Here is a 20,194-nt window from a genome sequence, read left to right on the forward strand (position 1 = left end):
TGGCTCCTCTGACATCCTGTCACCCCATTGATTGCCAGGGTTGATTTGGCCGATGTGGCTGGGTTGGTGGGTGTCCTGTTCCTCCCTTACAGTTCTGTGTATGTGTTTCCTGAAGCTGCATGCTCAAGTCAGAGAGGATGACCTTCCCCCAGGATGGTTTTTTTGGTTAAGGGTAAATTAGTAGCTGTGCTCTCCTACCAGAACCTCCAAAGAAGTTCCTTAGTATCTTCTAATGATGACAAATCATTATGAGATCATTAAATATATTTTATGTATTTCAATGCATTGATTTATTATCCCTTTGATGCCCTATTTGTTGCACTTCGGGCCAGTGAAAGTCCCTCAAGTCGGCTCCTGAGTCCTTGTCTGACACAATACTAGTAGTCTCTGGCAGTTTCTTCCAATATGGTATCGAGTAAGCAGGCAGGAGGCAGACACCCTATGTGGCTTCCAGGTCTTGTGGGAACACCTCTGTTTAGTTTCACCCTTAGAGAGGATACTACACCCTCTAGGTTTCTGGCGAGGGCCTTGAGAGATTCACCAAGAGAGGGATTACACAGATGGAGTTGGTGGCGATGGTGGGGAGATGATGAGTTCAACTTTTAACTTTGTTATGGGCTAAATTTCGACATCCCCCTGCTCCTCCCGCCAATTCCTTTGTCCTAACCCCCAGTACCTCATATTGTGACTGTATTTGGAGACAGTGCCTTTGAAGAGGTCCTTGCCTTGCTCAGTCACTTCAGTCGTGTCCGACTCTCTGTGACCCTATGGACCATGGCCTGCCAGGCTCCCCTGTCCATGGGATTCTCCAGGCAAGAATATTGGAGTGGGTTGCCATTTCCTTCTCCAGTGATAAAGTATGAAGTGAGTGAAGTGAAGTCGCTCAGTCATGTCTGACTCTTTGCAACCCCATGGACTACCAGGGCCTACCAGGCTCCTCCGTCCATGTGATTTTCCAGGCAAGAGTACTGGAGTGGGTTGCCATTTCCTTCTCCATTTGAAGAGGTAATTAAGGTAAAATATGGTTATATTAATGGGCCTTAATCCAGTAGGATGAGCACAAGCTGGAATCAAGATTGCCGGGAGAAATATCAATAACCTCAGATATGCAGATGACACCACGCTTATGGCAGAAAGTGAAGAGGGACTAAAGAGCCTTTTGATGAAAGTGAAAGAGGAGAGTAAAAAAGCTAGCTTAAAACTCAACATGCAAAAAACTAAGATCATGGCATCCAGTCCCATCATTTCATGGCAGATAGATGGGGAAACAATGGAAACAGTGACAGACTTTATTTTCTTGGGCTCCAAAATCACTGCAGATGGTGACTGCAGCCATGAAATTAAAAGATGCTTGCTCCATGAAAGAAAAGCTATGATAGCATATTAAAATGCAGAGACATTACTTTGCTGACAAAGGTCCATCTAGTCAAAGCTATGGTTTTTCCAGTAGTCATGTATGGATGTGAGAGTTGGACTGTGAAGAAGGCTGTGGTGTTGGAGAAGATTGTTGAGAGTCCCCCGTACTGCAAGGAGATCAAATCAATCAATCCTAAAGGAAATCAGCCCTGAATATTCATTGGAAGTTGAAGTTGCATATTCAGTATTCATTCAAGTTGAATATTCATGCTGAAGTTGAAGCTCCAACAGTTTGGCCACCTGATGCGAAGAACTGACTCAGTGGAAAAGACCCTGATGCTGGGAAAGATTGAAGGCAGAAAGAGAAGGGGACGACAGAGGATGAGATGGCCGGATGGCATCACCAACTTGATGGACATGAGTTTAAGCAAGCTCTGCGAGTTGATGATGGACAGGGAAGCCTGGTGTGCCACAGTCAATGGGGTCACAAAGAGTTGGCCATGACTGAGCGGCTGAACTGAACTGAATCCAGCAGGACTGGTATCCTTTATAAGAAGAGAAGATTAGGACAGGGACAACACCTGGGCGAGGGGAAAACCACTCGAGGAGGAAGCAAGAAGACCACCACCAGCAAGCCAAGCAGCAAGGCCTCAGAAGAAGCCAAATTTGCCAACAACTTGACCTTGGACTTCTAGCTTCCAGAACTGAGAAAAATCAATTTGTGTTGTTTAAGCCACCCAGCAGCAGCAGCCCTAGAAAATGAATACAAACTTGTTGAGTGAGAGGTATTTGGGGGATGTTCGCAGCATTCACAAGGGTGGGTTCAGGGCTCAGGAAAGAGGACTGGCGTGGAAGCAGAACTATGGGAGCTGGGGACAAATACGGGGTGGATAAAACCATGTGGGAGGAAGTGAATCTCCAGGGAGAGTCTGAGGACTGGAAAGAGAAGAGAGCTGGGAAATAAACCCAGGTTTAAAAATGGGGGAAAGGGACATCCCTAGTGGTCTAGCCGTTATGAATCCCCTTGGTGATCTGGGGTTAAGAATCCCCTGCCCTGCAAAGGATGTGGGTTTGGTCCCTGGACAGGGAACTAAGATCCCGCATGCTGTGAGGCAACTAAGCCTGTGTGCCACAGCTATTGAGCCTGAGCTCTAGAGTCCATGAGCTGCACTTACTGAAGCCTGTGTTCCCTAGAACTCATGCACCACAACAAGAGAAGCCGCCACAATGAGAAACCTGCGCACCGTACCTAGACAGTAGCCCCTGCTCGTCTCTAGAGAAAAGCCGTCATGGCAACAAAAGCTCAGAAAAGCCAAAAATAAACAAATAAAAAGAAATGGAGGAAGGAAGAGAAGCCTCTGCAGTAGACCTAGTAGTGAGTGGAGGGAGAGGCAGGAGCAAAAGCGTAAAAACAGGCCCAGAGGCAGAAAGTGGGGTTAAGGGAGTTTGGAGACGGGAATGGTTAACTACCGAATGCCAGAGAGAGGTCAAGTAACAAAAGGATTGAAGGAGAGTCCTGGGATGCTGCAATCATAGATGGGGTGGGAGCTTGGAGAGCCAGGCTGCGGTGGTTCAGGGTAGGAAGGGGGAAGAAGGAGATAACGGTAAATCATCTTCAGGAAGCCTGACAGAAAGGACGTGGTACAGACTGATAGAGGGATTTGTTGTTTTCTCTTGTGTTTATTAGGAGTGACTTGAGCATGCGTTATATGATGAGATGAAGGAGCCAGTGGATATGAAATAAACAAATGAAGGAAGAGATGGAACCCTGGATTATTCCGAGGCAAAAAGAGGAACATTAAGCACACAGGAACACCTATTTCTCTGAGAAAGGAAGAATGCAGGTGGTGATAGGTTTGGAGGTTTGGGGTAGGAATCTGGGGATGAATATTCATGCACACTTTTTATGTAAGACGCATGTTTTCACTTCTCTTGGGTATATTTCTAGGAGTGAAATTGCTAGGTGATATGGTAGCTCCCGTGTTTAACAATTTAACTGCCAAACTGTTTTCCAAAGCAGCTGTACCATTTTATACTCCTACCAGCAATGTATGAGGGTTCCAGGGTCTCCACATCCTGACAACGCTCATTATCATCTGTCTTTTTAAAATATACCCATTCTAGAGGGAGTCAAGTGGTACTTCAGTGTGGGTTTTTTAAGCTTTTAGGGGACCTATAGTTAATTAATTAATTTTTGGCTGTGCTGGGTCTTCAGTGCTGTGCACGGGCTGTCTCTAGCTGCAGTGCTGGCTTATTGCGGTGGCTGTTCTTGTTGTGGGGCACAGGGTCTAGGGTGTGGGAGCTTCAGTAACTGCGGCATGTGGGCTCAGGAGTTGCGGCTCACGGCTCTGGGGCACAGGCTCAATAGTTGTGGCACATGGGCTTAGTTCTCCTGAGTCATGCGGAATCTTCCCTGTCCAGGGATTGAACCTGTGTCTCCTGTTTTCGCAGGCAGATTCTTAACCACTGGACCATCAAGGAAATTTTTCATTGTGGTTTTGATTTATATCTCCTTAATGGCTAATATTTTGATATCTTTTCACATATGTATTGGCTATTTGCAAATCTTCTTTAGGGATATATCTTTTCAAATCATTTGCCCATTTTAAAACTGGGTTATTTGTCTTTATTGTTGAACTGTAAGAGTTCTTTAAATATTCTGTATGGGTGTGCATGCTAAGTCATTTTAGTCGTGTCCGATTCTGTATGACCCTATGGACTGCAACCCACTATGCTCCTCTATCCACGGGATTCTCCAGGCAAGAATACTGGAGTGTGGGGCTTCCCTGGTGGCTCAGTGGTGGAGAATCCACCTTCCAATGCAGGGGACACTGGTTTGATCCCTGGTCCGAAAAGATCCCACATGCTGCAGAGCAGCTAAGCCCATGAGCCACAACTACTGAGCCTGTGCTCTAGAGCCCAGGAGCCTCAACTACTGAACCTCAGAGCCTGTGCTCTGCAACAAGCCATGAGAAGCTTCCCATCGCAATGAGAAGCCTGCACACCACAACCAGAAAGTAACCCCCTGTTGACCACAACTAGAGAAAAGCTCATGGAGCAATGAAGACCCAGCACAGACAAATAAATAAATAAAATTTTATATATATATATTAAAAAAAAAAATACTGGAGTGGGTTGCTATTTCCTTCTCCAAAATATTCTGGATACTAGTACCTTATCCGGAGAAGGCAATGGCACCCCACTCCAGTACTCTTGCCTGGAGAATCCCATGGATGGAGGAGCCTGGTAGGCTGCAGTCCATGGGGTCGACGAGGGTCGGACATGACTGAGTGACTTCGCTTTCACTTTTCACTTTCATGCATTGGAGAAGGACATGGCAACCCACTCCAGTGTTCTTGCCTGGAGAATCCCAGGGACGGGGGAGCCTGGTGGGCTGCCGTCTACGGGGTCGCACAGAGTCGGACACGACTGAAGCGACTTAGCAGCAGCAGCAGCAGCAGTACCTTATCATATATTATGATTTAAAAATATCTTCTCTCAACCCATTCGTTGTCCTTTTACTTTCTTGATGATGTTCTTCAAAGGACAAGAGTTTTTCATTTTGATGAAGTGTAGTTTATCTGTTCTTTTCTTTGGTTGTTTGTGCTTGTGGTGTTGTATCTAAGAAGGCTTTGCCTAACCCAAGGTCATGAATATTTCTTCTAAAAGTTTTATAGGTTTAGTGCTTACATTTAGGTCTATGATCTATTTTAGATTAACTTTTGTGTATGGTGTAGGGAAGGGGTCCAACTTAATTCTTTTGCATGCAAATATCCAGCTGTCCTAACACCATTTGTTGAAAAGACTATTCTTTCTCCAGGAAATGGTCTTGGAACCTTTACTGAAAAATCAGTCGGCCATGAATATAAGGGTGTATTTTTGGAATCTCAATTCTATTCCACTGATCTATGTCTATCCTTATGCCAGTATCTTATTGTCTTGATTTGTAGTAAGTTTGAAATCGGGACATGTTAGTCCTCCAACTTTGTTTTTTGTTTCCAAAATGTGTTTAGCTATTCTGGGTCCCTCGAGTTTCCATATGATTTCCTGGATCAGCTTGTCAATTTCTGCAAAAACAGCAGCTGGGATATTGATGGGGAATGTGTTGAATCTGCAGACCAACTTGGGGTATACTGGCATCTTAACAATATTAAGTCTTCCAATTTATGAACATGAGATGTCTTTTAATTAGGTCTTTGTTAATTTCGTTCAGTGATGTTTTGTAGTTTACAGTGTGTAAATCTTACACTTCTTTTTGTTATGTCCTATTTGTTTCTAAGCATTTTATTCTTTTTGATACTCATAAATGGAATTATTTTAATTTTATTAAAAAATGTTCATTGCTAGTATGTAGAAATAGTTGACTTGAATATACTGATCTTGTATCCTGTACCCATTTATTAGTTCTAATTGTTTCTTATGGTTTTCTGTTTACAAGGTCATCTAATCTGTAAATAGATAGTTTTACTCTTCCTTTCCAATCTAGTTTTATTTTGTTTTCTTGCCTAATTGCCCTAGCTAGAACCTCCAGCACAATGTTAAAATAGAAGTCAGGAGTATGGCTATTGTTTTAAAAGATGTCAATTTTTCTCATAACAATTTCTCTTATAATTCCAAAAAGAATTAGAGCTCATGTGGATGAATACACAGCTGAGAGCAGCTATAAAAAGAGAAACGAGTTAAGATTTTCCCTTCTGCTATAGTAAAGCATTTATAAGACAACAATAATCAAAATGGAACAGCACTGACAGAAAGATATAAATGTCAGTGGATTAGAGTAAAAAGTTCAGACTCTGTATATATAAGAACAAGAAAACCAATGGCAAAGGGATAGGGTTTTTTAGTAAGTATTGGGGAACTTGGATAGCTTTTGGGGGAGACAGAGTTAGATTTTCACCTCAAGTCATTCATCAAAATAGTTTCTAGAAGAAATTAAAGAGAATGAAGGAACAAATAAAAAGCCAAACAATTTAAAAACTAGAAAAAATATGAATGGATATTATTGGACCTATGAGTGTGGAAGAACGTATGCTTGAAATATTAGAAGAAATTCAAGGATTTGACTCCATAATGTATGTCAAAACATATTTGTGATAAATAAAAAAGGCAAAGTATTATTATTCCTAACATAGACAGGGTTAATATAAATTAGTAAGTTAAGGCTTCAAAGAAAAATGGGCATAGAAAAGAGACAATTCAAAAATAAAATTATTAAAAGGGGAAATACAGATGAGTAATAACTGAAAAAAATGTTCAATCTCACTGGCAATCAAAGAACTGCAAAGGGAAGGTACTACCTTTAGCTTTCAGCAGAGATTTCTAAGGTGTTACTCATCACTGCTTAGGGTATGTTGAGATAGCTCTCATACTAATCTTATGAATTATTAGATATATTATTAGGCCCATTGTATAATGTGGAGACTGAGATTCTGAGGTTCAGTATTTGCCCAAGCTTATACTGCTAGTAAGTGGTGGCACCAGGATTTAAATCCAGGCTGGGCAACTCTATTACAGTAAAGTGAAAGTGAAGTCGCTCATTGTGTCCAACTCTTTGCGACCCCATGGACTGTAGCCTACCAGGTTCCTCCGTCTATGGGATTTTCCACGCAAGAATACTGGAGTGGGTTGCCATTTCCTCCTCCAGGAGATCTTCCCCACCCAGGGATCGAACCCGGGTCTTCCACATTGTAGACAGACGCTTTACCCTGAGCCACCAGGGAAGTCAATTATAGTAAAGGCCCTTTAAAATAGCCGTGGGAGGGAGAGGTGAAGGACAGGGGGAAATGTAGCTTGCAGAGCCAGGCAGATGCATTTTTATAGTGCCTGCATGGAAGCGTTATGATATTGCACAGGGAAGCAATGAGTGGAAATTACATAGAAGGACCACTGTTTCAGAGCAAGAACTGTCCCAAATGGACTAGAGAGGCCCAGGAAGGCAGAGAACACACCCAGCCCTGGGGAAGAAGAGGAAGCAGGAGGGTTCTCTCTTTAACCCTCACATCAGACTGCAGTTGGGTGATCTCACCTCCTAGACCAGAAAACACCTCTAGGTGGCCAAGACCTCAATGTTTTCAGAGTTTCTGCTCTTTTCTCAACTGCAAACAGCTAGTAGAGCCCACCCTTTCTCTTAGGGCCAAGTGCCCTGCAGTGGAGACCTTCCTGACTTCACTGCCCTCTTGCAGCTGCAATCCCAGGCTAGCAGGAAGCCTGAGCTTGCCAAATTATGAGGGCCAGGGCAGGAGGAAGGAGGGAGTAGCCCATCTTTGTTCTCTTTTGCCCTTTCCTGGAGCCTTACTACTCCATGGGGGAGGGGGAGGGAAGTGGGTGGACAGAGCCAGTCCTGTCATGTTGGAGAGCTAAGAAAAACCCATGAAACAGAGCCATTAAAGGACAATGACAAGCATATGCTAGTCATGCCTTGGCAAAGATACCTTCATTTGCAAAGCCCTGGGGAGTTCATTCTTAAAGTGTGGCTTCATCCTGACTCTTAACCTTGGGTAAGCCTGTTTAACCTTTTTTTATACCTCAATTTCTTCATCTGTAAAATGGGTATGACAACACTTCCTGCTTTACTGACTTCAGATGATATAGTAGGCTTAGACGACCAACAAACTAAGCTAGTTTAAGGGCAGAGTACCACAGGCAGTAGAGTCACTTGGACCTGAGCCCAAGTCCTGTCTGCAATTTTCTGGTTACAAACTTGGGGAAAATCATCCAAGCTTTCCTTGCTTTAGCTTCCTCAACCATGAAGATGAAGTAGCAATTTGTTGCTGCTGTTTAGCCGCCAAGTCGTATCCGACTCTTTGCAACCCCATGGGTTGTAGCCTGCCACTCTCCTCTGTCCATGGGATTTCCCAGGCAAGAATACTGGAGTAGGTTGCCATGACCTTCTCCAGGGGATTTTCCCAACCCAGGGATTGAACCCACATCTCCTGAATTGCAGTTGGAGTCTTTGCTGCTGAGCCACCCGGGAAGCCCAAAGGTAGCAATAGCATTTGCTTTAAAGGGTTGTCTTCAAAGGAAAATGAAAAAGTACACATAGAGCAATTGGTAGAACAAGGACTCGAGAGCACCCAGGTTTAACCATTATACTGTAATTCCCTCACAACTGTAATGCATATAAAACAACATATACTGTAAAGACTGGAAATTCAACAAGTTGTTAACAGTGCTTATTTCTGAACAGTGAGATCTTAATCTATTTTTTATTTCCTTCTTTATATTTTTCTGTATTTTCCAAATAAATTTTATAATCAGAAAGAAGCTATATATGATGTTCAGATGCTTTGAGATCATTTGTGATGGTCTCTATCATGTAATCTCAGCAACTGCTTAAAGTAGGAATCATTATTCCCATTTTGTAGATCAGGAAACAAGGCTGAGAGAGGTTAGAGAGCTGGCTTAACCTTCAGGTCTTACTGTTGTTAAGTGGCAGAGAGCCACGATCCATAGGCAGAGGTGGCTGTCTCCAAAGCTAGGTGCTGTCCACAGGGATGCTGGGCTTCGGGGCTCAGAGTGCACTCCTTCACCCCATTTTGATCATAGGTGAGGTAGAAGGATGGAGCCCTGGTGCATAATATACTCCCATGGGTCTCATGTACCTGGAATACAACCATATTCCTGGTAGAGGACATGGCCTGGAAAAGTGGGGATTCTGGCATCCTTTCACAGCATAAAACATCAAGAAGTACTGTGAAGTCTCCCTGAGAAGAAATAAAGGTTTCCACTATCAAAGTCTGCAATGCAGGAGACCTGGGTTCGATCGCTGGGTTGGGAAGATCCCTTGGAGAAGGAAATGGCAACCCACTCCAGTATTCTTGCCTGGAGAAGCCCATGGACAGAGGAGCCTGGTGGGCTACAGTCCATGGGGTCACAAAGAGTCGGACACAACTGAGTGACTTTCACTTCACTTCACTATCAAAGTATCCAATAGAAGAACAACAACAACAGCAAAAGCATAACTACAATACATAAGATTGAGAGAGAAAAGTGGGCAGGAGCTAAATCATTATCTGTCATAGGAAGACAATAGATAGTGACCAGTCCTGATAAATCTAGATAAACTATGTAAGCATGTAGAGATGGGGAGGTAACCACCAGGCCCAAAATTAACCCTGGAATGAGGGGTGGGAAGGAAATATTTTGCTTTTCATCATAAGCATTTCTGTCCTATTTGATTTTTTTTAAGCTCTGTGTTTCATATATATTTTTTTAAAATACGATTTTTAATACAGGCTCTAAAACGAAAACAACAAAAACGACTTTGGAGTCATCTGTGTGGATTCACATCCCACTTCTTCCAGTTATGAATCATGGCAGGTTAACCTCTCTAAGCTGCAATTTTATCTTCCTGAAAATAAGGATTAAAAACCATACTCACCCCACAGGGCTGCTTTGAGGACAAAATGAGGTAACGCATGTAAAACATATGGGCCAGCACTGGCCGAAATTTAGCATCTGCAATTATTAACCACTGTTGTCATTATCAATAATAAACCAAGCATGCAAGTAATACCAAGGGCTTTGCACAGAGTAGGCTCTTAATGGATATAAGGAATTGTTTAAAACCTCCACCAGAGCCTATAATTTTCCCCAACTCGGGACGCATGAGCCCCAGCGGTCCGAGTGAACACTTAAATATTGATGTGGTTACTCATTTATTCATTTCTGCTCTCCGCCGCAGTGGCCGCTGACCGCGAGCTCCTTGGACTCCCTCGCCGGGTTCATACTTGGTCCCTCCCGCGCGTAGAAGTGGGAGACAGCGGCAGCTCACCCGCTTTCGGGTCGCTGACCCGGGACCATCACGCGGCGTAGCGTGAATCGCCTCTGGTTTCACGCGGGGAACTTTCCCGGCAAGGGCAGGCTGGAGGAGATACCAAGGGGGCAGCCGGGTGCGCATGGCTCCCACTTGCCAGCGCAAAGGAGATGGCCATCCGGGGGAGGGGTGGGGCGGGGCAGTTTTAGGGCGAGGGCTTTCCGGAGCAGGGACGTCTTGAAAGAAGGCTTGGGATTGGCCGGGAGGCGCGGAGCGGGCATTTCAGACCCGGCCGAGGGTGCGGCGCGGCCCCCAAGCGAGGCAGGGTTTCCCGGGCGCCCCCAGTTGGGGGCGGTACCGACGCGGGAGCCCCGCCCCCTCCTCTGCGGAGGCCGCGCGCCCCGCCCACGGCCCGCGCGGCACCCGGCTGACCTCTAGCTCCCGGTTGGTCTGCGGCGGCCGGGGCGAGGGCGTGGCTGGCACCTTCCCCCGGCTCTGCCGCACTATCGCGCGGGTTCGGGTCCCGGTCGCTAGTCGCGGGTCGCCGGCCGCGGGGCGGGGCGGGAGGCGGGGCGCTGACGTCGCGGCGCGGCCGGCGGCCGGGGAGGCGGGGAGGCGGCGGCCGGCTCGGCCCAGCCCGGCCCGGCCCAACCCGCAGCTGCGGCGGCGCTCCGAGCCGGCTCCTGGCCACCCTCCGCCGCTGTCCAGTTTCTTACTTGGTCCGGGTGTCTGCGGTCCTGGTTCGGCCAGGCCTCGCTCGCCGCCGCTTCACCCACTATGGCCCTGGTGCGGGGTGCCGAGCCGGCGGCGGGGCCCTCCCGCTGGCTACCCACGCACGTCCAGGTGACGGTGCTGCGGGCCCGCGGGCTGCGGGGCAAGAGCTCTGGCGCGGGCAGCACCAGCGACGCTTACACGGTGATCCAGGTGGGCCGCGAGAAGTACAGCACGTCGGTGGTGGAGAAGACGCCAGGATGTCCCGAGTGGCGCGAGGAGTGCTCCTTCGAGCTGCCGCCCGGCGCCCTGGACGGCCTGCTACGGGCGCAGGAGGCCGATGCGGGCCCGGCGCCCTGGGCCGCGGGCTCAGCCGCCGCCTGCCAGCTGGTGCTCACCACCATGCACCGTTCGCTCATCGGCGTCGACAAATTCCTGGGCCAGGCCACGGTGGCGCTGGATGAGGTCTTCGGCGCAGGCCGCGCCCAGCACACTCAGTGAGTGCCGGGCGCGGGGGAGCGGAAACGGTTAAAGGCCTCGCGGGGCGGGGCTGGGGGACGCAGGACCCCACACCTTGGCCCGGGCGGTGCGCCCTTTTGCCTGGCACTCAAGGGCGTAAACCGACAAGTTGGTTCTTCACATATAGGGTCTCCTTCCGGCCCCCAAGTGTGCTCTGGGCTGTGTTTGGTTGCTGGCAGATCTTTGGGAGGCCTGGGGGGTTGAGAATGGTGGTCTACTGTTAGGAGTAGATTGTCAAGTGAAGTTAGGAGTGGGATCCAGAGACTCTTGGGCTGTGGGAACCTCAAGAAGGAAAATCTGGGGCCCATTCCTGGGGCCTCTGGGCCTGCCCCACTTTCTTCGAAGGGGAGGGTAACTGCCTGCGGACGCCTGTTCCACACCGGGCCCGCAGGGAAGTGGAGAGGCGCTGCCTCGCCCTGTGAGAGGAGGGCAGCGATTGAACGGAGGCGCCACACCAGATCTAGAGGCTGTAGAGGGCATCTGCTGCTTCCTGGCACTCGGATGCCCTCTGCTGCTTAGAGACGCCCCAAAACCTCCTCTTCAGTGTCCCTGATCAGGAAACAGGAGGACCTCTAAGAAGGAAACGCATTAGTTAGGTAGGCTTCAGGTGTCCTGCCTGAGGTGGAGGCAGCATGTGCTTAAGGCATAGCAGGAGATGGTCTCCCAGTCGCTTATACCTAGAAAGGCCAATGAGTTATTATTTTTTTCTTTAATCATTTATTTTGGCAGCATTTAACTTTCCCTGTGTTAAGATCAAGGCTTCAGACTTGGAGCCTCATTTCCTGTTTTGGGCTTGGGCAGGATCTGGAAGCCTGTCTCCAGGCCTGACAACCAGCCGTGGGTCTCTCACTTAGTTAACTGGGGTGATGCCACCCATAGGTCCCATGACCCCTGGATGGGGAGTGTAAGGGTTTGGGGGTCAGGGGTCCCATGGCTCCTGGATGAGGAGGGTAAGGGGTTGGGACAGGTGCTGGAAAGGTTTGCCCAAGTGAAATGGCATCCAACTGAGTCAATCTAGGAAGGCTTGCTGGAGAAGGATTGAGCCTGGTACAGACCCAGATGAAAGCAGGATTTGGACAGAAAAGATCTGACCTTGAACGCTTTAAAAACATGGGTACAGAAGGGCTTCATGGCTCCTTGTGGCTTTGGTGGGAAACCAGTTAGCACAGGGCGGGTTTGGGGAGGGCTGTGACCTAGCTCCCTCTCTCCCTCCCCTGGCCTCGCCTTCCCTCCTGACTTGCTGTTTGGTTGCTGGCTGTGGGATCATGTGGTATAGTTTGGCCCTCCTTTTGTTTTTTCCCTCCCCTTTTCTGTCCTCTCCCCCCAGCCTGGCTCAGGGAGCCCAAGGGGGTGGGGTGGGGCAGAAAGCTCTTCTTTGGCTCTCTTAGCCCTTTCTTTTCCTGGAGAGGCTCCTGCCCCCAAATTAATTCCACCCCTTTCTTTCCTGGTCCTTCAATCTCCACCTCTCAGCTAATCTGACCAGACTGGTAGATAACACATCCCGGGCTGAGGAGAGGGGGGTGTTGAATCCTAGAGGGGTGACTAAGAGCACAGACACAACGTCTCTAGGCTTGTGGGGAGGGGCTTCTGTGAGGTCAGTGACTTGCGGGGGGTGGAGGGGGTTGGGGAAGGGCTTTGATTTTTTTCAGTTCCTGCTCTTGCTTTCTTCTTGGCCTCTGGGTCTTAACTGAGCTGTCCCTGTCTTTCGGCCCGCATGCACCTGTTTTCAGCCAAGGACAGTCCCTCTTGGAGAACTGGACTTACTACCCCTTGATCTCAGTGGGAGCTTTAATTTACTTTAGAGAAGTCATCTTTTCCACAGGATCTTTCCACACCCACCTGGCTGCCTTTCCTGTGATGCATTGACCTAAGTTATTTATAGAACTTGGAGGGGGCAGGAGGAGGGGACTTATGGGCAGCAGAAATGCCTGTGAAATCAGCCCAATCTTTTAGTTTATGGGACCAAACAGCATGCCCATTGACAGAGGGTGAGGGCTGCTACCCCCGCTCTAGTTTGCACCTTCCACCACTGGCTCTAATGGCCACTCTTCATGGCCTTTCCTGGAGCACCTTGGCGTGAACTGCTAAGACAGTGAGTCTGCACATTTTCCAGTGGGGAGAGGATTGGGGTGTGCCCTCCTCAGCTCTGGATAATGGTGGCAAAGAACTCCAGGAACCAGCTGTGGTGCTCTTAAGGAGAGCAGATGGCCCTGGGTTGCCCAGACAGCACTTGACTAGGGAAAAGCAGTCTCAAGCTTAAGAGGAGGGGCCTGTGGAGTTGCAGATTCCCTTTCCAAACCTGCCACCTTGTGGCCAGTCAAGTAAACTCTTGGTGCCTCAGTATTTTCATCTGTAAAATGGGCTAATTCATATCTTGACAGGGTTGATATAAGAGATGAAATGAGCACCTAGTTCCTGGACGTGTTTGGTGGTCAGTGAACAGCAGTGATGGTGGAGAGAGGTTTTGGTAGCCTGGTAGCTATGATCTGGGAGATGTCCCCTGTCTTAGAGGAGCCTCTCACGTGACAGGAGGAGATAATACAGAACTTAGCACCTTGGAAGTGTTGACTTCCCTGGTGGCTCAGACGGTAAAGCGTCTGTCTACAATGCGGGAGACCTGGGTTTGATCCCTGGGTTGGGAAGATGCCCTGGAGAAGGAAATGGCAGTCCACTCCAGGACTATTGCCTGGAAAATCCCATGGACAGAGGAGCCTGGTAGGCTACAGCCCATGGGGTCCCAAAGAATTGGACACGACTGAGCAACTTCACTTTCTTTCACTTTAGCACCTGGGGAAGCCCCAGCACTGTGGTGGCAGGGTACTCACAGAAGTATGAGAGCTCCTGATGAAATAACCTGGCCCTTCCCAGCCCTCTACCATTCTCTTTGCTGCTGGAGTTTTGAGAATTGGGCTAGTCTTGGGAGCCCTTTGCAGTTCTAGAGCCACGCTCAGATCAGCCTTAGATCTCTGCAGCCATCTTTCTTGGCAGGGCAGCAGCAACATGAAAACTGGGATTTCCCAGTTCTATCACTTATTAGCAGGCAAGTTACTTAACCTGTTTCTTCAATTCTGAAAAGGTCATATGTGATAACAGTCATAGAATTGTACAAGTTAAATACAGTGGTGTCTCTAAAAGTCTTATTATTGTCCTAGAGACATAGCAAGCTTTCAAGATATTCGTGTTGGGTTATTCCCAGGGCCCTCCTTGTGTGATAGTAATGGTGATGAGGGCAAGGGTACTAGATACCTCAACAGTCCCCGAAGCTGCTTTGTCAGTGGGATGCTGTTTGAGGTGAGGGATTTCACCGGAGGCTTCCAGTTGATTAAAAAGAAAATTGTCGAAACGAACTATAACCCTTTCCCTTCAGTAAAACCATTCATGGTTCACTGTGGGTCTGAAAATCCCAAGAGATGCCTCTTCTTTGGCCACTCCAAGCAGCTTGCAGGATCTTAGTTCTCCAACAAGGGGTCGAACCCAGGCCCCTGCAGTGAAAAGCACCAAGTCCTAACCACTGGACTTGCAGGAAGTTCCTGCTTTAGCTTCTTTAGATGTGTCCTTTCTGGTTTGTACCTCAGTGCCATCCGTGATACTCCTCAGTGGGTGCTTGTGTGCAGAAAAATGGTCCCTTCCTTAAAAGAACCCCCTTCCTGGGCCTGTTGGACAGAGGGTTACAGTCTGGCTCCTTGGAAACGCCACATCTGTGGCCTCGATTTGGGTTAAAATGGGACCATGGACAGGCTGCAGCTGTGGCCCTCTAAGTGGCTCCATCAGCCCTGGTTAGACCTGTCTCATTGATCTTATGAGGGCCTCAGGGGGTCCTGTGGCTGTGGAGGACTTAGGTTGGAGACCTGAGCCTTCTGCCTGGCTGGCGATGGTGGCCTGAAACCTCCTCGAGGAGGGTTTTGGGCACTGGGAGAGGCACCTGAAGCCAGTGTAGCCTGCTGGTCTAAGGTGACATGGTCTTTGAGGGCTTGCACCTGTCCCCTAGCCTCCTGATGGACTGCATGTTCCTCTTGTAGACAGATGGTGCAGGACCCACGGCCTCATCCCCGCTGGTTTCCAGCTGTGACTGCTCCTCTGGAAGCAGCTGAGGCCATGAGGGTCCTTGGCCCTGGCTCCTGCTCCAGCCTCAGACCTGGCCGCTGGGGAAGTCTGCTTGGCTGCTGGGAAGGGTGTGGCTGTTCTTAAAAGCAGTAGTTAGGACTTGGGGAGGCTGCATTCCCTGAGTTATGGGGCAGTTTTTATTTGGGGTTGCTTGAGCAGCAGCGTCTGGGGGTGTGGGGAGGGGTAGGAAGTGACTCTCCCGTCAGACTGGCAAGCACAGCAGCTTCCCTTCCCTCCGCAGCTGGCCCTGTCCTCCCCTCCCTGCTGGCAGCCGGGGACAGACGCGACTCAGCAGAGCTCCATACGGGCGACCTTGAGGGCTGTGCCTTTCTTCTGATGGGGCTGCCTGCTCTCTTTATTGCTGCCGCCCCGGTGCTGTGACATACTCGCCAGCAACAGCGACACTGAAAGGCTCATCTGGCCTCGTCCAGGTGTTTCCCCTGCCATTCCCACCCTGCGCAGGGACAGAAGATTAACAATGACAGGAGCTCTGTGTGTTCTCTGGGAGTCTGTACCTTATTTTTTTTTCCTGCTCAGGGCTGTCTTCTGCAAACTGGTGTGGTCGTGAAGAAGCCTTGCCCTTGCTCATGGCCAAGTAATAGGGATAAGTCCATGGAGTGGGTCCTTTCTGCACCTGGCACTTCTGTCAAGGAGGAGTTTGATGGCTTTGTTCTGACTGAGCTGGCCTGTGGGGCTGGGCCCAGGGCTCCTCAGTGAGCATAATAAGCTAGTTTAGCTCCCAGGAGATAGTGCTGGTGGTGTGGGGGAGGAGGGGTGTTGTCAGGGGCCACCTTGACCTTCAGTTGACCCCAGGGGTGGGAAATGGAAACACTGACCTTGACAGTGGACTTCTAATGTCAGAGCCGTCAGAGTGCTTAGACATGTGGAAATGGAGGCTGGGAGGGCAAGTGGCAGGCTCTCAGCTATGTAGCAATTAGGAAGGGTGGGGCTCTGTGGTTTCTCTTAGGCCCTGGCAGCTTGAAGGGCTGAAGGATTTGGGGTAAAGAAGAGATGGCACTTGGGGCCCTGAGTGCATCCCAAGGTTTCTGTGGAAGTGCCAGAGGGGTTTTAGGGAGATGGGGACATTTCCACTGGGATAGGGAAGGGGGCCTTGGGACTTCTCTGAGACGCTGAGGAACAGTCTAATCCACAGGCCTTTCTGCCTGGGCAGAGGCCAGGGGAGGCCACCGGTTGGGCGGGGAGTTGAAAGGAGGGGAGCACATGGACACCCCAGCCTGCATGTTCAGAGAGTGCAGTCTTATTAGGAGGATAGACCCCACATTTGGAGGAAGGGCCATGGCCAGGTGCTGTATTTTGGGGTCTAGCCAGGAAACACTGGAGATTTCAGAGCAGACAGAATCCCTGGGCTCAGCTGTGGTCAGGGACGGCCTCCTGGAGGAGGAGGTACCCCAGACCTGTCAGGCTGGCCATCAGGGATCCCGTTTGCCACCCAACTTGCTCTGAGTTCCCATACAGACCGCACGTAGCACTTGTTTTTGGAGAATTGTCATTGCCTCATTTGTCTAGTGTATCATTGATTATGTCCTGCTTAGGTGCTGACGCTGTCCTGAGGATTTGTCTTCCATCAGCTTATAACAACCTCTTGAGGTGTAGCTATTGTTACTGTGTTTAACAAGTGAGGAAACTGAGACGCAGAGAGGTGAAGTGACTTTTCTAAAGGTACCTAGTACATGGCCGTCAGGCTTGTACCCAGACAGTCTGGCTCCAGATTCTGTGCTCTTCAGCACCATGCTGCACCATCCGTCTGAGTCTTCCCTTATGTCTCCCAGCATTCAGCTTTGCATGGAACCTGGTGTTCAGCAGCTGCCCTCCTTAGAGTTCATCTCTCCTCCCCAAAGTCCATCTCTGTAGTCAGGCTTGGAGGCTCTGGAAGCATGACCTTCCATGCTTCTCCTGTGTGAGGCCTTGACTGGCTGGGATAAGTGCATTTAGTCTGCAGCTCCGTGTCTAGTCATATCTTTCTCAGGAGATGGGGGTGTTGCCTGGTCATTTGGGGAAGAGGGTATCACTGCCACTACACTATCTCATACGAGTGAGGGAGGGGCTGGAAAGCTCTGCCTCGCCCCCAGACACCCCCACCCCCCACCCCAGGGAGATTTGCTCTCGTTGACTTGTACAGTATAGCTGGGCTTGGGATATCATCACCAGATACAAGACTTCCTGACCTTTCCCAAAAAAATGACATGCTTGTTTGACTGTGACGGAACCCTCCGAGCCATCTGGTTCCTCTTCCTACAGTCATGCGGTGGTTTGCTTTTTTCTTTCTTTCTTTTGTTCAACATCTAGTAAGTAATTACTGGGCAACCACTGTGCCAAGGTTAGGGCTTTGGAGGAAACATGAGAAAGAAAATTTATAGCCCTTTCCCTAGGAAGGCAAAAATATGTTTGAGGCAAGACTTAATACAGGAAGGGTAATTAACCAAAAAGCAGTATATAAAAAGTATGAGAGAAAGGATCAAAAGAAGGACCAACTCACCAGGGTTGGTGTGATCAGGGTGGACCGTGTGTAGGAGGTAGAGCCTTGAATGACAGATGAGGTGTGATAGGGGCTGGGTGAGTTGGGAGGGAGACTGCCCCTCTGGAAGGGAAGGGAAGTGTGATGGGCTGGGCCAGGAAAGGGAGTGGAGGGGAGCTGAGTTAGTTTAGCTATGTGCTTCTCTCAGCAAAACAGCCTGGCTTTCTTTCACATTTATTTTTGAGTAGTTTACTGGTTTAAAAATTCTAAAGATACAGAGGTTACACTGTGAAAAATTTTCCTTGCCCTGACCTTCAGTCATCTAGCTCCTTTCTCTGGAGGCAGCCAGCATTACCAGATCTCATCTACTTTTAAAAGCCAATGCATTATAGATTTCTTCTCCCCCTCACATTGTGTTTGCACAAACGCAGCTTTCTTCATGCACACGGTTCTGTACCTACTATCAGCCTGGCTTCCCCACAGAGGGATGTTACTGCTTGTGTCCACCTGTTGTGGTGCTTTCCCAGTGGCTCAGCAGGTAGAGTCTGCCTGCAATGCAGGAGACACAGGAGACGCTGGGTCTGGAACATTGCCTGGAGGAGGAAACTGAGACCCACTCCAGTATTCTTGCCTGAAAAATCCCATGGACAGAGGAACCTGAAAAATCCCATGGACAGAGGAGCCATGCAAAGAGTCGGACATGACTGAAGGACTGAGCACGCCACCTGTTGTGTCTGAACCGAGACCCTAGCAGGGGGACGGCCATACTTAGTTTTATCCTCTGGAACTCAGGACTCTGGTTCGGGGTGAATATTGGGTTAGGAGCACCGGGGAGGGGAGTGTGGGTAAGTAGAATTTCTTCCTTATCCCTTGTCTCCCAGAGAGTCCCCTGGGAGGGTCATCTCGCTGGTTCTCCTTTCTCCTGGGCAGGGTCATCGCTCTTTGGTCCTGGGCCACCTTCCTCCCATAGGGCTGACGACAGCCCATAAAAGGTCCCGACAGTAAATCCAAATCTTTATGTGTGGGTTGGCCTACTTCTCAGAGTGCTTTCCCAGCATCACCTCATTTCCTTCTTCCCTGAGGGCAGGCAGGCTGACCCCCATTTTTACTGATGTTGAGACTGGGGTCTGAGGAGTGGGATGACCTATTCAAGGTCACACAGCTCATTAGTGGCAGCCAGATTTCTGACCCCCAAGCCCAGTGCTTTTCCCATACATCATGCTTTCAACTGTCCATACTTCCTGTTGCTGTGTGGTTAGACGTGTCTCCAAGTAGGCATGGGTCCCTGGCCTCTGCCTGAGGCAAGCTGACAGCGACCGACCTCTGGAGCCTACGGCAGGAGGAGGGGTGCGGACTGCTCGAGAAGTTTGTGCCTAGGCAGTGGGGAGGCTGAGCCTGACTGGGCTGAGGCGAGCCCAAGCAGCCCATGCCCACGGAGGCAGGGGCAGCTAATGAAACGACAGTTCTGGGCTCTGAGGACTGTTGCCCAGAGCCAGAGTAGGTGGTAAGAATCTCTGGCCTGATAAAGGGGCACTGTCCTCTCCTGCAGTTGAGTCTGGCTTGCAGTTTTTACCTTTGATACCAAATCAAAGGCAGGCTTAGGTTGTGAGCAGTGAGAGCCGTAAGGGATTGGCCTTCTCCCTGCATCCTATCTGCTGGTGTGTGAGGAGGTCGGCCGGCCGGAGATCTGGGGAGAAGCGAAGGCATCTAGATGGAGGAGCCTCTGGGGAAAGCTTTTCCAGCCAGCTCTTCAAACTCGGAGTTAACGCAGTTTGAGTTGGTATTTCTCCCCGTCTTCACTGGCTTATTTTATCATCCCTCTTTTACAGAGGTGAAGTGGGTGGTTGAAAGCCACTTTGTAAGTCAGATCCAGGACTAGAACCTGGGTCTCCTGTCTTAGAGCTCACTGAGGATTTTCCTCACGTGAACCGTGAACTTCCAGATGTTCAAGCTGGTTTTAGAAAAGGCAGAGGAATCAGAGATCAAATTGCCAACATCCGCTGGATCATGGAAAAAGCAAGAGAGTTCCAGAAAAACATCTATTTCTGCTTTATTGACTATGCCAAAGCCTTTGACTGTGTGGATCACAATAAACTGTGGAAAATTCTGAAAGAGATGGGAATCCCAGACCACCTGACCTGCCTCTTGAGAGACCTATATGCAGGTCAGGAAGCAACAGTTAGAACTGGACATGGAACAACAGACTTGTTCCAAATAGGAAAAGGAGTACATCAAGGCTGTATATTGTCACCCTGCTTATTTAACTTCTCTGC

The 20,194-nt window shown here is 49.2% G+C and overlaps 1 protein-coding gene across 3 annotated transcripts in view; it reads left to right on the forward strand.

Moving 5' to 3' along the window:
* Positions 1-10,714: 10,714 nt before the first annotated feature.
* The window catches only part of RAB11FIP5 (RAB11 family interacting protein 5), a 43,410-nt gene continuing 33,930 nt past the window's right edge, over positions 10,715-20,194 (forward strand). For 2 of the 3 annotated variants that reach the window (XM_027554890.1, XM_027554891.1), the window contains exon 1: positions 10,724-11,319. In XM_027554890.1, the coding sequence (XP_027410691.1) occupies positions 10,889-11,319 (431 nt within the window). In that variant the 5' untranslated portion in view covers positions 10,724-10,888. Of the gene's footprint in view, positions 11,320-20,194 lie in introns of all 3 variants that reach the window. The other variant, XM_027554892.1, reaches the window with a different exon arrangement.

The sequence above is a fragment of the Bos indicus x Bos taurus genome, chromosome 11 (assembly GCF_003369695.1).
Source record: "Bos indicus x Bos taurus breed Angus x Brahman F1 hybrid chromosome 11, Bos_hybrid_MaternalHap_v2.0, whole genome shotgun sequence".
Lineage (NCBI taxonomy): Eukaryota > Metazoa > Chordata > Mammalia > Artiodactyla > Bovidae > Bos > Bos indicus x Bos taurus.